General features: G+C 39.4%; 4 protein-coding genes across 6 annotated transcripts; 3 read left to right on the top strand and 1 right to left on the bottom strand.

Moving 5' to 3' along the window:
* On the top strand, window positions 1-6670 carry LOC122965477 (spermatogenesis-associated protein 45-like). 2 transcript variants are annotated; one of them, XM_044329579.1, is made up of 2 exons: window positions 1-374; window positions 6525-6670. In XM_044329579.1, coding segments are annotated over exons 1-2 (243 nt in total). In that variant the 5' UTR covers window positions 1-133; the 3' UTR covers window positions 6527-6670. The 2 variants fall into 2 exon arrangements, with proteins under 2 accessions (XP_044185514.1, XP_044185513.1); XM_044329578.1 differs by lacking the exon at window positions 6525-6670 and adding an exon at window positions 1064-1233 and having other exon boundaries at window positions 8-374.
* On the bottom strand, window positions 1256-8562 carry tatdn3 (TatD DNase domain containing 3). Its single transcript, XM_044329575.1, has 10 exons — window positions 8390-8562; window positions 8037-8069; window positions 7494-7567; window positions 6680-6764; window positions 5479-5541; window positions 3393-3502; window positions 2935-2990; window positions 2734-2846; window positions 1838-1918; window positions 1256-1739 (listed from the first exon to the last, which is right to left on the bottom strand). Exons 1-10 carry the CDS (start codon window positions 8444-8446, stop codon window positions 1590-1592), a joined length of 822 nt encoding a protein of 273 aa, XP_044185510.1. The 5' UTR covers window positions 8447-8562; the 3' UTR covers window positions 1256-1589.
* Window positions 8563-8596: 34 nt separating this feature from the next.
* nsl1 (NSL1 component of MIS12 kinetochore complex) lies at window positions 8597-13551 on the top strand. 2 transcript variants are annotated; one of them, XM_044329577.1, is made up of 6 exons: window positions 8597-8836; window positions 9729-9801; window positions 9921-10051; window positions 11159-11213; window positions 12347-12414; window positions 12542-13551. In XM_044329577.1, exons 1-6 carry the CDS (start codon window positions 8657-8659, stop codon window positions 12797-12799), a joined length of 765 nt encoding a protein of 254 aa, XP_044185512.1. In that variant the 5' UTR covers window positions 8597-8656; the 3' UTR covers window positions 12800-13551. The 2 variants fall into 2 exon arrangements, with proteins under 2 accessions (XP_044185512.1, XP_044185511.1); XM_044329576.1 differs by having other exon boundaries at window positions 9918-10051.
* A 585-nt stretch (window positions 13552-14136) lies between these two features.
* batf3 (basic leucine zipper transcription factor, ATF-like 3) lies at window positions 14137-16820 on the top strand. Its single transcript, XM_044329481.1, has 4 exons — window positions 14137-14402; window positions 14755-14859; window positions 15314-15358; window positions 16049-16820. The coding sequence occupies exons 1-4, from the start codon at window positions 14328-14330 to the stop codon at window positions 16181-16183; spliced, it is 360 nt and encodes a 119-aa protein (XP_044185416.1). The 5' UTR covers window positions 14137-14327; the 3' UTR covers window positions 16184-16820.

The following is a 16820-nucleotide window of genomic DNA, read 5'->3' as shown; positions in this document are numbered from 1 at the left end:
CACAAATAAAGAAGGTCTTTGGCGCGCGCGCACGCTTCTTCAAGTTTCCCGTTTCCATGGTAACGCTAACAAAGCTAACTAACTGCACTTTGGCTAATTTATACAAGGAAAAACACTCATAAATATAAAGACAATGCCCGGATCCGAGGAGCAGGCTCTGCTGGAGCTGAACCTGCGGAGGGAGACGTGGTGTCAGGTGGAGGGGAACCCCCGGCAGTCCTGGGAGCGGACCGAGAGGAGACACTACCGGAGTCACCTGCGGACCAGCCCGGTCCTCCTCACCGCTCTGACCGCCGGACCGCAGCGCAGGGCGGCCCGCACCGAGCGGCCACCTCCGGCAAAGCTTCCGGAGAGAAAGCACTTTGAAGAAAGCTGTAAGTAAAAATATTACTGTGTGTTTATGGTTCCTAAACCACATGTGTCTAATAATCTCTACAAAATGTCTAATATTTCAGTAAAACTTAAAACTGTATACAGTAGTTTATAAGTTACAATTGAGGGCCTAATGGGAGATGATGCTACAACTTAATAGACTATCTACAATATTCCCACAGGCGTTTATCATAATTTGTGGTATTTCCAACTCTTCCAGTAGGCTTATTATTACTTATGATATTTGTTTACTGCCTATTATAGACGCTATAATATAGAGAGGAGGTTCAACTGAATTATGATACAAGTTTATGTGATACACATTGGGGTTTTATGTTACCTGGTGTTTTGCATTTTCCACCTGGACTGACTGATTGTTGTCCTAAAATTGTCAAACACCACAGAGTGTGATACAAGGCAGATTCAAAAGTCAGATTTTTAAGGTTGACTGATTAAACTGAGCTGTGTTGTGGATGGATTATAATCAGGTTCTTGGATTTGGAAAAGAAATTTAAAGGTGCAGTGTGTAGAATTTAGTGGCATCTAGTGGTGAGGTTGCAGATCACAACCAACTGAATACATGCTCAGGAATCAAAACAGTCAGCTACAGTCGGACTTGTTAACCCATCGACAGTATAACATCTTCGGCCTTTTCACTGTCTGTTATGTATCTTTTCTGTCTCTCCTCCAGATAAATCACACCTGGTGTAGACGGCTGCAGCCTGACGAGGCCCCACGAGCTCCGTCTGACTTTTAACACACAAACCTCCAACTCAAACCAGAGCATTCATTTTAGTGTGTTCAGTTTTCAGTATTTTATTTCACTCATTTACTTTCAAAAGTTCAGAGTCTGTGTAACAACCAAGGATTTGTTTGTGGTCTGTGTCTTTCAAATAATCAAATAACAAACGTAGACAAAAGCTTGTTGGTCCAACACTTTGCTCCAGAGTCAAATATCTTTACAACTACTGGATAGATTAAGATGAAATGTGGCACAGACACAATAAATTCAACTAACAACCTGTTGGTCTCAGCTACACTTTGAGCTGCATGCTAACATAGCACGCTAACAAGATAAACGTTAGCAACATTACAGATAAAATGCTAAAAATGTTATGAAAAGATTGTATTGAGCTCAAAACAGAGCAGACCCTGACCTGCTTACATCAATCCTTTTGACGTAAATGACAACATGTCCTTTCCTCCGGCCAAACTTTTCATACAGTTTCATGTACGTGTGTGTTAGCGCCGGGGAAAAGTCTGTACGCATTTTGCGCTGTGACGAGCCGAACCGTTTGCGGCGACAGGCCTTTGACGTCAGCGATGCGTTGGCAGGACAGAACGATGTTACAGGGCTCGTTCCTCACCTGGAAGACAAAAAGAGACAGGAAGAGATTAAAAAAAAAAAAAAAAACAATCTGCAGGTGTGTTACAGCTTGTCATATTTCCAAATGATAAAACTTACGTGCTTGTCGAGGCCCAGGGCAGGAGAGTCAGTTTCAAGACAGATGTGTTCCAGCGGGATCTGCTTGATCAGTTTGTCTCTCTGTCATATCAGAGGGGGATCATAACATTAACTCATTATACTGGACTTCAGTTCCAACTGAAGCCAGAACAGCAGATTCAGCGATGAAGCTCCAGCTCTTCCTCATATATTACATTATTCTTATACTGGCTTTATGGGAATATTATTAGGATGTTGTGGCTCTGACCTTTGACCTCTTTGCGCCTGGTTTTGAAGATTTTACCGCTGCTGTCACATTATCTGCATTAAAACGTTCTGCTAAAATACTAAATATGTAGCAAATGTGAATTATATCACTTATTATACCTGAAAACAATGAACCATTATTACTATCACACTCCAGGTAGCTAAACTAGCACTATTACTGTTATCATGGTTACAGCTACTCTACTATTGTTACTGTTGCTACATACAGAATATTTTTCCTGCATCATATATCACTGAGAACATGTTGTACTTTATCTGTGTATTTTATACGACGGTTCAGTTTTATGGATTCTGTGAAAATGCAGACAAAGACTTTTCTGTCATGTACATGTAACAGATGATTTATGAGATCAAAGACCATGTTGATGATGATTCAGGCACTTTTTTAGGTACGTTCACATATACATTTACTTCAGTCATTTGGCTCGAACTTATACAATATCACCTGAGGGCTTAAGCTAACTATATAATACGATTGTTTCAGGGTACACCCAACCATAAAATGTATCCTAGTGATGATGATGATATGCCTCCTTTTTCTGTATTTATATCCTTATGGAGTGTAAAAGACGCCATCTGTACAACAGTTTTAATTAAAGTTACACATGAGTGCAGAAGTGTGAATTCACCTGCTGGTTCCTGCAGACAGCAGGTGGAAAAGAGAAGAAGAAACCCGCCTTCACCCCTTCCAGAGCCACTGACGGCTTCCCCGCAAAGTTATGGAGCAGAGCTCGACCGATACCTGAAAGAAAATCACAAAGTCGTAACCTCCGAATGTCTGTTTTACAACGATTTATATGATATATGATATATGGAGGTAAAACGCCCACCTTGTTCTCTCATGGTTGCTATTGTGACTTTAGCAGCTGATCGTGAGTGGACGTTCCTATAACAGGAAACAGGATGTAAATTTGTGATATTTTAAAATTCATTTTGTTTTATTCAGTCACAGTTTAGTTCATTCATGGTGAACAGTGAGCGCTTGTTTAATAACGCGCTGACATGAAAATCAATTTGCTGAGAGCTGGCAGAAGGCTAATCTATCTAATCACATGCTTTTATGCAAATCAGGTTCAAATGAAGTCAAGTCGAGGTGACAACATGCAAAAATATGTTTTGGCACTAATGCAATAAATGATTTTATTAATTATAAATGAACATATTCGCTGCATTTTAGTGGACTGATCATCATTTCTGCTCTAGTCTCCTTCGTTAAACGGCCACTAAGGATTCTGCAGCTTTCACAGCAAACGTTGAACCTTTATTTTATTCCATCTGTTGCGCTCACACAGGTAGATCGAGCTCCTTGGCGATGTCGAGCTGTTTAATAAACACCTTCATCTGGTCGTCTCTGTCCTGCTCAGTGGGAGCGCACCACGGCGTGAAGTCCAACCCGATCTGGAAACAAAAACAACAAACAGAACTTCACACGTCCCATGAGCCACTGGCGTGCTGTCAAAAGCCTCATGGGAGCTGTAGTTGTTAAATTATCTTTGTTAAAATTACAAGTTGTTCAAATTTCATTGTGCAGTAAAGGCTAGCTAAGAGAGGGGGCTGAACCATTTTTGCTTTCAAGTCTCAAGTAAAGTCTCACGGCAGTAAAGTCCAACTCAAGTCTTTATTTCTGTGACTGAAATTTGACTCAAGTTCAAACCCAGTCTAGTCAACCAGAACATTTACATGTGGGAAGTGATTACGGACTCATAGATGAACTACAATGTGTTCAGTGCAGCAGAGGCCGGATTTCGCTGCACTCTCAATCTGATCCATAAAAACAGTTACGGAAACAGAAGTCTGGGACCGTTGACTAAACCTTGTGATGCCTGAAATCTGCTCTGACAAACACCCACATTCCTCAACGAACAGGACCTAGAAGACTCCAGAGCATTAAAGACTGCTGGAGAATGAAGGGTGTGTGTGTGTGTGTGTGTGTGTGTGTGTGTGTCTGTGTGTCTGTGTGTGTGTGTGTGTGACTGTGTAAACGCATTAGACAGATTGTGACCGACTGTGTTCATTAACTTTTTCCTTACAAGGAAGATTAGGAGGTGAGTCGGGAGTTTTAACAAGTTTAATCTGATTTGCTTTACCAGAAGTCACATTAACGTTATGTTCTGGTAACTGGGGGCGGGGGGGGGGGGGGGGGGGGGGGGGGGGGGGGGGGGGGGGGGGGGGGGCACATGTGTCTGTGTGTGTGATGCTTTATTAAATCTATGAACATTTTTAAGCCATTCTGTGTGAACAGTGTGCAAGAATGTGTGAAAAATGGTGGTTTGCATTATGTGTGTCTGTGCTCTTGTATTTCCATCCTTGTGAGGACCAATTACACGTCTGTTTGAGGATTTAAAGGCGCAGCGTGTAGGATTTAGTGACAAACTGAATACCCCTCCCCCTCCAAGTGTGTAGGAGGACCTACGGTGGCCATGAAACTCACAAAAAACATGAAAGATCCTCTCTAGAGTCAGTGTGTGGTTTGTCCACTCTGAGCTACTGTAGAAAAATGGCGGCACAACATGGCGGGCTCTGTGGAAGAGGACCTGCTCCCTATGTAGATACATAAAGGGCTCATTCTAAGGTAACACAAGCATGCTTCTTAATTTCAGGTGATTACACACTAATTAAAACACTAACTGATCCTCCAGCTGTCTAATGCAGAAACTCCAGGAGATATTGACGTCTTATGTTAAAACATTTATTGACAAACACAAACTTGATGAACCGAGGAGACAGCAGTTACAAATGAAAATACCACAACAAATCTGAAGGAAAAGACTTGAACCACTCTCAGTTATTCAGGCAGCACTCAGGCGACCTTGTCCTTAGTCACAACATCGCTATAAGGTTGTTTACTTAAGCACTGTCTCTATGGCAACAATCATAAAACCAGGTCGGCTCGACCAGGAACAAGACAGCTGTCTGTCCTTCACTGTCTGTTTGTCTAAGGAGCATTTCATACATGATATATATGAAAATAAGAGCTTTTCATATATAATACATGTATGAAAATTCCTTCACAATTATATTCCGTTTCTGCCACTAAATTCTACAAACTGCACCTTTAAGACTTAGTTTGAGGGTTAAGGTTAAAATGAGAGGTAGGTGAAGGTTAGGGTAAGGGCATGTGTTATGTCAGTCCTCACAAGTATGTTGTTTTAATCCAATAGTGGATACTCACCTCCCGTCTGGTGGTCGCTATGTGATTAACCGTTAATTTTAGGGTTAAGACTTTTTGTTGAGGTTGGAAGTTTAGGTAAAGTTTAGAGCCAGAGATGGATTTAGGTTGGTTAAAACTAGGGTAAGGGGCAAGAGAAAGCATAATGTCTATTGGTCAGACAGATATAGAAGTGTGTGTGTGTGTGTGTGTGTGTGTGTAGCACCTCTCCAATAGCAATGAGCCGTTCTCTGTGTTTGTAGAACATCGGCAGAGCAGCATCCAGGTCCTGTGGAAATGACATCTTTACTCAGAGCTGTAGCATGGATTTAGTTTACTTAAAGCAGGTTCTCAAAGTGAGAAACCCCATCAAAGACCCATTTTACTGGTTCCAGGAGGTCCCCAGCAAAAATGACACAATGACAGAATGTATGACTGTTTTGGTCATGGGTTTCATACACTTTCTGTCTTATCAGACGGGGGTCCGTGGTCTAATTCCTTAACATGAAACAGTTTGAGAACCACTGACTTAAAGCATCAATCAGCATTGGTTACTGTGATTTAATCCTGCAGCAGCTACTTTAACCATTAACACATGACCGGTTGAAGTTATGCAGGAGTGTGTGAGGTGTGTTACATCTTAAGACTGAGAGCTCAGGGTCGCTCTTTATTTTAAATGTTAAACAACTGGGTGAACTCTGTCTTTAAAAGACCATTTGCAGCTTAAACACTCTGGTTTAACTCTTTATTGTTTAGCTTAGAAGAATAATCAGTTTTAATTAGATGAATAATCAGTTTATGTTTTTATCTAATGTAAAATCTGGTGAATAACATTTTCTTGTAGCAGGAAACGAGAGATTTCAGATGCATGGAAATATAAAGCATATTTTGTGCTTCTGAAGTCCACACACAGATTTTAAAAGTCTGTGGGAAGCCAGCAGCAGTGCAACAGCAACTTGTCATCACCAGTTAAATGTATTAACACTAACATTAATAACTCAGCTGACTTCCTGCAACACTTTATCGTGCACCCAGGCATCATTCAACTGAGCAGGTAAAACATGAAACCCTGAAGAGGATCACAACTTCTACCAAGCTCATCAAATTACTTATTTTTTTTAGGTATACAGAAACTTCCTGTCCTCCCACTACAGCATCCTGTTTCAAAACATCAAATCCCAGCGTTTGGCCAGTATTATGCTGTTATATTATAAGTAAGCTATATGAACAATGGCTTTCTAGAAAAAATAAATACACTTTCATCCCCTCCAGAAGCCTCAGAGAAACACCCATCTAACTCTTCCCCTCCTGTTTTCCTCCACCTGGGACACCACAGAGCAGCCTGGATACAGTTACTCTCCTCCTGTTCCCAGAATCAATCAAGTAAAATAATCAAAAGCTGAGTGCAGCTCGGAGTGTTTCACTACCTGAAGCTTCACGCTGCGCTGCTCAGACCCCCCGCCGGCCTGCAGCGGATGGAGGCCGAAACACGGAGCCACCAGATCTGGATAACTGAGAGAGAAGAATTCAACAGAAACACCCTGAATAATAAACACGCTGCCGTCCAGCTGAGAGCAGCTGCACGGGACAATGTATACGTTTGTATTCTTTACAGTGTGTGTGAGTGACTCATTGATACAGTTTAAAGGTTTAAAGCCTTTATCATCAGAACTTTCTTTTTCATGAGACTCTTTTTTATTTTAGAAAATAAACATTTATCAACAACACATTTGTAAACTAAAAAAGTATCATTTCTGTAGTTCTGTAGTGAACAAGCAGCTATTAGACACTTAGACCAGCTAGAAAAAAGGTTTTATGCATAATGCCTGAATATCCTTTTTGGAAATTTACATTCTCAGATGTAAAATTGTATTTCATTTTATTTATTCATTCATTTAATCATTTATGAGACAGTCGAAATTCTTTATTAGGTAATTGTTGGCTCAGTTTTCTTATTTACTTCACACTAAGTGGATGATGTTTTTATGAACACCTTGATGTTTTTAAAGTCTTTAATATGCACGACTCCATCATCTTCCCTCTGATTTTATTTAATAGTAGAATTGTATAAATGTCCTTCTATGTTTTTTTCTTTTCCTGCTTTCTTTCTTCTTTTTATCTTTTCATGTATCAGTCATTCCTGCAGTCCCAATAAAATGCACACGGTGTGACATAAATTCATGGAATTGAGATTGTGTGTGTGTGTTTGGGATGATTATATAACACTGGAGACATACAGACCGTTCCTGCAGCTGCAGAACTCTGTCAAACTCTCTGACTTCTTCTGTAACTGCAACCAGCGTCTTCACGCCGACCTACAGACACACACACACACACACACACACACACACAAGTCAGTTTTCTTCCATTTCCCTTCAGAAACTAATAAAATCAGCCTACATCATTCAATATTCAATATTTAATATCCAAGGAGGGTTGAACTGGATTTGGTTGTAGATACTTGAAGATGTTTCGTCTCTGTAACCATGACCATAAATCTTCACAGACTGTTTAATATCAATAAACTGTCATGATATTGTAATATCCTGTTACAAAAAAGTCAACATATAACTGTGATGATTTCAGCCTCATTGTGCAGCTCCACAATGAAGTTTACAGCCTATAAAAATAACAGATTTAGCCAGCAAGTCTAATGTTTAATTTCCTGCAACAGTGTCCATCTAACACGCAACTTAAAAGCAGAATGTTGTGAATCATAATTAACTAAAACTATAAAACAATAATATATCTGTAATAAGTTTTGTCTTGAAAAGAAGAACTAACCTCTCTGGTCCTCTGAATCACATCCTCCAGATCCTACAAAGGAAAAAAAAGTTAATTTCTTTTTATTAACATAATTTTTTAGTTTATTATGTTTATTTCTTTGTATGATGGTAACACAGACGTGAAAGAGGACAAGAACTAAATGACAGTTAGGAAAATGGAGAAGCTGTGGCTAACAACTGTGATGGAAGTGTTAAAATTTAATGTATACACTTTTTATAAGCTGACATGAATGTTTTTTAAGTAAATGCATTGTATATATAGTTTAGAAGTCTGAAACTGATGTAGTGGGGGTCAAAATACTCATAATAGTGCTGTATGTTCACAGTCTCATCAGACATTTGACAGCCTACCTCTTCAAACTCACGGGCTGAAACATGACAGTGACAGTCTACGAAGCCATACTCCATTGAAAATACAAATAATAAGAGCTGAGAGCGCAAACGATGCTGAAAAACTGCCAATGTTGTCTTTATTCACTCTTCGAAGCATAGCTAACAGCATGCGGAAACACTGGGGCCAAGTGTTGTTCCGGGGGGAAAGCTAAGCTAAGCGGACCAGGAAGTTACACATTTACTTCCGGTCTGCGTCAAAACAAATATAAACAATTGGCGGTAAAGATGGAGCCCGCAGAAAGTGACACTTTACGCAGTAATGAAACAAATCAAGAATATAGAGTGCAAGTAACGTCGAAAAAACAAGTAACGGAGCAGATAAATAAATACAAAGAGGTTTTAAAGACGGCTTTAGACGGACAACCGGAAGACGTGAAGCGAGTTTTACTGCAGGAGCTGCTGGCGGTGAGTCTCAGTCTACAGCTTCATGTTGATAAATATACATAAATACACAATACAGGGATTATTAAACTGTATCAATACACCGCTGAGGAAAGTAACTAGTATATTTATTTAAGTACAGCGTTGAGGTAACGTTACCTGTACTTCACTTGAGTATTTCCATTTGATGCTACTTTATACTTCCACTCCACCACATTTCAGAGGGAAATATTGTACTTTCTACTCCACTACATTTATTTGACAGCTTTAGTTTCCCCTTCAGATGAAGATTTGACACAAAGGATAATATAACAAGCTTTTAAAATACAACACATTATGAAAGATGAAACCAGTGGAACAGCACAGAGACATATTAAACAGAGAGGCTTAAAAGTAACTTAGTCAGTAAGATCTCAACATCACAGCCTGGAGTCGATAAATAGATTTTTTGGTTTATGCTACTGTCAAACTAAACACCAAGATGCATCCCAACAGGCTTGATGTGTTCCAGTAGGGAACCAGCAGATGGCAGAATTTGTCTTCCAGTGTGCTGGAACCCAAACAAGCATCTCAGTTTTGTTTGAATAAAGCTGAAGAATTTTTTTGACATCCCAAATACATCATCCTGCTAAAGTAAATACTAGATCACCAAATGTGGATTCATCCGCCACTGAAAATAGTCCCCAACAAATGCACTATTTCCTCCTGTTTGAGTCATGTTCGCTAAAAGCTACATTGTTGCAGGAAATTACTGAAGCTTTTAAAAATGAAACTATATTTGTGAACTGTTTTTAAAGATTATATCTTTGCAGCCAGAATGCAGCCTTATTATTTAAGGTATGACTTCTAATGGTTGTGCTGTTTGTTGTCATAGCTGCGTTCAGTTCAGTGGTGAAAACTATTTGTATCTGTGCAGAACTTCGAAGCCGCTGTCCAGGACAACGTGTTGGTGAATGGACAGTCTTGGGAAGAGGCGCCTGATGTTGAAGGTGGTACAAAACCTGTTTTTTAAGTTTTGAAGAGCTGCATTGTTTTCAGAAGCTTTCCACATTTAAAGCTTTATTCATTGAACAATTTCTGTTTCTCCTCTCCCTCCAACACTCAGCAGAGTATGAGGCTGATGATCTGGAAAGCCTGCTGGACGACACCATCGTCGAGACCACCAGGAAGCGCCGAACGTACCCCAAAAAGATCCTGCGTCACGCGGTCCACTCCCTCAAAGCTGAACGCAAACTCATGGTGTGTGTCATAGTCAGTCTGTCTCTATTTACCAGGTCTGATAACAGTGCAGTAATATGTGTGTGTGGGTGGTCTTGGTTGGGCCTGAAACGTGACTACAGCTGAGTTTCAGACTGTCAGACAAAGAGACCTTTACAGACAGTACAGACATTGTTAATTATTACACAGTTTGGGAAGTGATTCAGAGCAGGTGAATCACCACAGGCATCCAGTCAGAGATGAGACTTCAGTGAATTCCGGTTTGATGGATTTATTGACCAACAAAAGATGTCTAACCATCTGATATGTGGTTCTAAAGGCAATAACAGTAACATAAGATTACATTTACAATTGTATTAGCACTTGTCGTCACACTTACTTACCTTTGGGGTGACATTAATTACAGGCAAATGAGGACTACTTTTCTCTCCACTACAGTAACCTCCTACTTAAGGGTGCAATAAACTATATCTCAGTATCTGAATTACAGTAAACGTACATGACACACATCAGTCCCCTGATGTAATCAAGCTAATAACAATTTACAACATCTAATGTGGGAATGGCAATAAATAACTGTAACCTGATCATGTACACATTGAGAGGAAAATCACACAGCAGGGAAAAAGGTTCATGACTTAACGATCAATTCAGGAGAGCTGTAGCGGCGACACCCATTAACCTCATAACTACCAAGACTGTCATTATCTAAATAAACTGGTTACTTACTACTTAAACTACAAATGATACACTAAAAGATAATGAACACATGACTGTGCAGGTTAAAACCTGCCACCAGAGGGCGTCGTTTCCACGGACACAACTGACATTTTTAACTCAGGCTTACAAATGACTGATGGCATCGAGGTAACACACATCATGAGTTATATTCATATATTGAGTTGTAAATGCAGAGTTTCAGATGATGTAATGTTTTCCAATAAATCCTGAAAATATGTTTTCTATCCTTGATTTTATTTTATTTGATTTATTATTGATTTATTTATTATTATTATTATTTATTATAAACACACTTAAACAGCAACTGAAACTTGTCTCATTCAGTAGTAGAAGAACTGAACGTGTCACTGACGTCTGCTGCTGTTCGGTGTTCTGTGTGTTTTTCAGGGGCTTTACGAGCACACCGTCAAACCTCAGGCGGTGATCAAAAACCCCGATCAAGGTAGTTACCCATAATCCACATGCACACACACACACACACATGTAAATGCATTTCTTTGTGTTTTCTCTAATGTTTTGTCAGCAGAGACCAAGCAGATTAAAATTAATGTCAAATCTCAGGGTTGGTTGTAATATTTCTGTCATGTTTGAAATGATTTAGGGCTGAAACGATCAGTTAATTAATCAATTATTTAGTTTAAAAAAAAAAAAAGGCCATTATTTTGATAATCAGGTTCATTTTCCAAACAAGTTCCAGCTTCTCAGTTGTTGTATCGGATAATAAATTTAATATCTTTGAGTTTTGGAGTTTCAGTTCAATTAAAGAAGTAATTTGATGATGTCACCTTCATTTTATAAACCGTACAATTCATGCATTAATGAACAAAATCATTATTTGCTTTGCTAAATGTTGCATATTAGCTGTTTTTAGCTGTTCAGGATCCACCAGACATTTTCTTTCTGATAAATAGGAAGAACTACTTCTCTTTAAGGTTGGGCATTTGAAACTTTCACCGTCCGTGAAGTGAAATACCTAAATGCATCAGTGCTTTTTGTTCACCTTGTCAGTTTCAGAATGTAGCACGAAATGTTATTTTTGTACTTTTTTGAAACTGTATTTCCTTTTCTTCGGGTCAAGTGAAGTGCTTCCTTGTTTGCAGTCGTGTTTGACAGTCTGCAGTTCGGGGGCTGCAACTTTACAACTTATTTCATTATTGATTAAGCTGCTGATTATTGTTTCAATTCATCGTTTGGTCCATAAAACCTCAGAAAGGAGTTAAAATGTGCATCACAATGTTCTCTTTCATCTAAATAACTGTTCAAAACCTTCAAAATATGCTTTTTATTGTGATGTCAGACATTTGAGAACCTGGAAATTTTGGTATTTTTGCATGAAAAATGACTTCAATCCAATTTGAATTCAGTTTTATTTATATATCGCATATAAATGATCAAGCAGATTGTCTGTCGATTAACTAATCGTTGCAACTCTACTGTAGTTCTGTAGTTACATGAACACATGTAATAAATATGTTGTTCTTCTGTCTGATCACTGTTCAGTTAAGTTTCACAAAGTGAAAGTGTGAATAAATATTGACAAATTAACAAAAGTTTAATGATGCTGTGTTTGACCAGAGAGCATCATGAATGACTTGTCAGCAGCAGCTCCTGGGATGGTGAAACAGGCCATCCAGGCCATAAAGGTAAACACACACCAAACCGGTCAGATTAATCTAGAAATGTACGTTTATACGGTTTCAGTTTGGCGGCACACAAACAGACAGATCGACGCTTCATTCATTCACACATGTATGTTCCTTCTCTCTGCAGTCGATCAACACTCTGCAGAAACAAGCTGAAGGCCTCTGCGAGGTCCTCAACATGAAACCGAGCCACGCCTCTCTAGAGATCCACAGAGAAGTGTTCGGCTGCAGCAACCAATCGGACGCTCCGCTGCCTCCTGCGAAGGAAGCGATGTGGAACAGGCAGCCGATCAAAAGAGCCGTAGAGGAAGCGGCGGCTACGGACGGCTACGTGCCCCTCGCCAAGAAACCGAACTTCCCAGACGGGGAACCACAGAAGAACTAAGATGATATGATGAGATGGACTAACAAGTTAAATTTCCGTGCATTTTTGTTTTTCAAGTCTTTGTTGTACACAGTAAACAGTAAAATATAATGCGACTCGTCAGGTTTGTCATTTTGAACATAAAGGTTGTCCCTAGTTACCGATTCTGTTTGTGATTTTCATGGACAGAATCTCAAGGTGCAGCTCAGGACTGCTTCTCTACTTTTTGCAGAGAAGCAGCCGAATGCGAAGCAGTCGGGATGAGAGTTCCTCCAAATCTGAGGCCACGGTGGTCTGTGAGTGAGTTGTTGTCCCAAGTAGAGGAGTTCAAGTATCTTAGGATCTTGTTCATAGCTGAGTGTAAGATGGAGCGTGTGGTTGACAGGCGGATCGGTGCAGCATCGGCGGTAATGCGGGTGTTGTCGGTCTACATCCTGACCCTCATCTGTGGTCACAAGCTTTGGGTTGCGACTGAAAGAATGAAATTGCGGAGACAAGTTTGAGATTGCAGCTCAGACTTAAAGAACATAGAAGATGATTTTCCTCATCATTTTATTTTAAAGCTTGCTACATTAGTCATGACATTACAACTGTCTTCTTCTTGCAGCCTTTATATTACCTACATTACTGGCCCACTAGAGGGCTTGTTCCTTTGAATAAAATGTTACTAATATTAGAGTTTGTGCTGTCAGTTTAGAAGCTTTGGTCACTTTAAAAAGATGCAAAGTCTTGTACTGTACTTTGTTTGTAATATAAAGCTTTTCCAGCCTGAACTGTATCTGTCTTGTGCTTTTATTAATAACATAATGATGTTTATATGTGACTAATTGGAAAGAACACCACAGATACTTATTGTGCACTAAAGGTCTGGCTAGCGGTCAGTCAGTGTCCCAGTTTATACCAAGGGTTTTGGATGAGGTTGAGGTCAGGGCTCTGTGCAGCCCAGTCAAGTTCTCCAAACTGGAGTGTTGTCATATTAAAACAGGAAAGGGCCTCCCTCAAAGGTTACTATTGTCTAAAATATCACTGAATACTGCAGCATTAAGATCTCCCTTCACTGGAACTAAACAAAAGTGGACAGTGGTGTCCACATACTTTTGGCCATGTAGTGTAGCTGACATCTGCAGAAAACATTTGTAACCTGTTTTTAGATATGGATACAGATGAAGATGTAAACAGAGCAACTCCGAGTCAAGTGTACAGCTTCTCTCATACTATCTCTATATTATATTTGATATCTCACTCAGATTTAATTATATGTCCAGTTATGATAAAAAAAAACTTTGCAGTCCTGCTCAACCCTGTCCCTTGTGTCATATGACTTATGTGAACTGTCCTCGCTGCTTCTTTTAAACCGGCAACGAAATTGAAAAGTGGGAAGAAAAGTGAAGTGAAACTGTAGCCTACTCTCTGCCTGTTTTGTTTCAGCTGCGCTGGACTTGATGCCCACTCAACAAATAACACATTTTATGTCGTGACACCGTCAGTGTGCAGGACATCCTCCTGTTAAATTTCTCATTTTAATGTATAGACGCGTCGACAACCTGTGATGTCAGACTGTGATTCTTCCTGCAGCTCTCAGCAGAAGAATATCAAGAAAAACTTCCTCTGTGAGAGATATGAGGTAAGAAAGATCACACCGTGTTGTGTTTTTATGTCTATTAAGCTATTTCAGCACGAGAGGGAAACACTTTTCCTCCTGCGACTACCTATCCCATGGAGAGGTCAAAGGTCAAATCATGGCAGAAAATATTGGAGTTTGAACAAATATCTTGTGGTTAAATTGTAATCTAAGATCACGATTGTTTTGTTGTGAGAGGAAATGATGCATGTTATGAATGTATTGTCTCTAAATGAAAATGAGGTCGAAAATGCGGTTGCAGTAAAGCATAAACTTCCTCAGATAAGACAATTGCAGGTCTTGTTTCTCATATTCTGCAACTTTATGTGTATGTGTGTGTGTGTGTGTGTGTCAGGGTTCAGAGGATGAAGGCAGAAGGCTGAAGAGGAGAGAAAAGAACAGAGTTGCAGCCCAGAAGAGTCGGAAAAGACAAACACAGAGAGCTGATGTGCTGCATGAGGTGTGTGTGTGTGTGTGTGTTCTTATATATATACCTTTATGAGGACCCATTTGTGTCAAGTCCACACTTCTAGTTAAGGTTAGACTTATGCATGTACATCTCGATAACATCAGAAAATCCCCAGAACATCAAATTCTGGATGAGTTAGAGCAGTTTAATGTTAAAAGTTTTATCATTTAGACCCTGCTAATTCCTCATCTGGACACCTGATCTCATTTAGTCAGTTTAGAAAGTAACAAAATACACACAAGCCTTCATCTCTGGAGGCACAAATACAGTTTGAGTCAAGTTAGTCTATGGTTAGAAGGGGATGCATCTCCTCACATGTGCAGTACAAATATATGTGTATTTGAATATCACATTTCCATAACTGCAAACCCATTCACTGCACTAAACTCATTGTCTTCTTCCTTCTCTCCTTTCTTTTCTTCTTTCTTCCATTTCTATCTTCCAGACCTGCGAGCTGTTGGAGCAGAGGAACAGAAAGCTGAGGAGAGAGGTAAAATAACATCCAGTCCACTTTACTATATATAGCTTAACTGTAGCTGTTTGTGCAGATCTTTAAATATGTCCCCCATAAACTACAATGACATCCTTACCCCTTGGTAATTTGTGCCATCGGTTACTCTACTAGTAGTAATACATTTATACATTTTATGATTATTAACTCTCCCTCCACTTAAAAATGTGTTTTTCTTTGTGTTGTTCCTTCTTCTTGGATGTTTGAGCTTCTCTGTGCAGTTTAACACGTGCACCTACAAGCATGATTTATGACATCACAGATGTGATTCAGTATGCAACTTACACCTGTGTGCACTTAAAAGCCTCTGGTGCACAAACTCTGAGGATGTTTTTTTTTTTTTTCAGTAAAGTAGGAGACATCTTATCCAGCAGTTCAACTTTTGAATAGAAAAAATATTTGCATATTAACAATCCCCTCCAGGCATGTTTTAAGATGTATGTATATAAAATAATCTACTCTAAATAATAATAATATGGTTATTTATGACACTTTCCTCTGTCTCCTAAAGGTAAAATAAGGTTTATTTATGCAGCATCTAGTCAAAGTATTTTAAATAAGATGTAGAAATGCATTAAAACAACAAAATGAAGAAATAAATAAACAATAGACAAAAAGGTTTTGCAGTACAGTAATAGAGTGAATCTCTTCTTGCTGATTTGTCTGCAGGTGGATTCTCTTTCTGAGGAGCAGCGTCTGCTGACCGAAGCTCTCAGAGTCCATGAGCCCTTCTGTCCCATCATGCACTGCTCTTTCGCCTCCTCCAACTTGCAGCCCGATGCCATAGCAGCCCGCTCCGTCTGAGGCTTGGAGTGACATCACTCACCACACAACTTCTGAATGTCTGTTTAATGCGGCAGTGAAGCCCCTAGAGGGCGCTGCTCACCATCATCAAAGCGGAGATGCAACAGGTTGAACTCTGGTGACAGCAGTGACAATTGTTCTCTGATGGTTAAACGGTCCGTGCAGCTGGTCATGTACATAATAATATAAATACAGTTATACACTTTGTCACTCTGTACACACTGATACCGCTGGGTTTGACTCCTCTTTCAGCTTACAGGTGAAAACTATAAAACACAAAGGTCAAGTTGTTGAATGTAATAATTGGTTTGCAGAGTGAATTCATCTATTCTATACTCATTCAATGCATTTTGTGCTGTTTATGAGTATATAACACACAAATTACATGACTTAACCTTTTTATTTATTTTTTTTCTTTTTGGAGAAAGATAAGTGAAAATCTGTATTTGATTCTTCGTCACAGTTTTCACAATGTGTTCATTTAACCCAATTAAAATGATCTTTTAAAAAATGCTGACATTTTCAGTATTATTAATCACATATGAGACTGTTAAAGGCAAAATAATGATTGAACTTGTGTTTGGATTCACAACTCGACTTGAAACAGAATCACTACAGTTGTAGTTATTAGGTACTA

Source organism: Thunnus albacares, chromosome 16 (genome assembly GCF_914725855.1).
Source record: "Thunnus albacares chromosome 16, fThuAlb1.1, whole genome shotgun sequence".
NCBI lineage: Eukaryota > Metazoa > Chordata > Actinopteri > Scombriformes > Scombridae > Thunnus > Thunnus albacares.
Note: the sequence above shows the minus strand (reverse complement) of the source record. Positions and strands in the feature narration are given on the sequence as shown.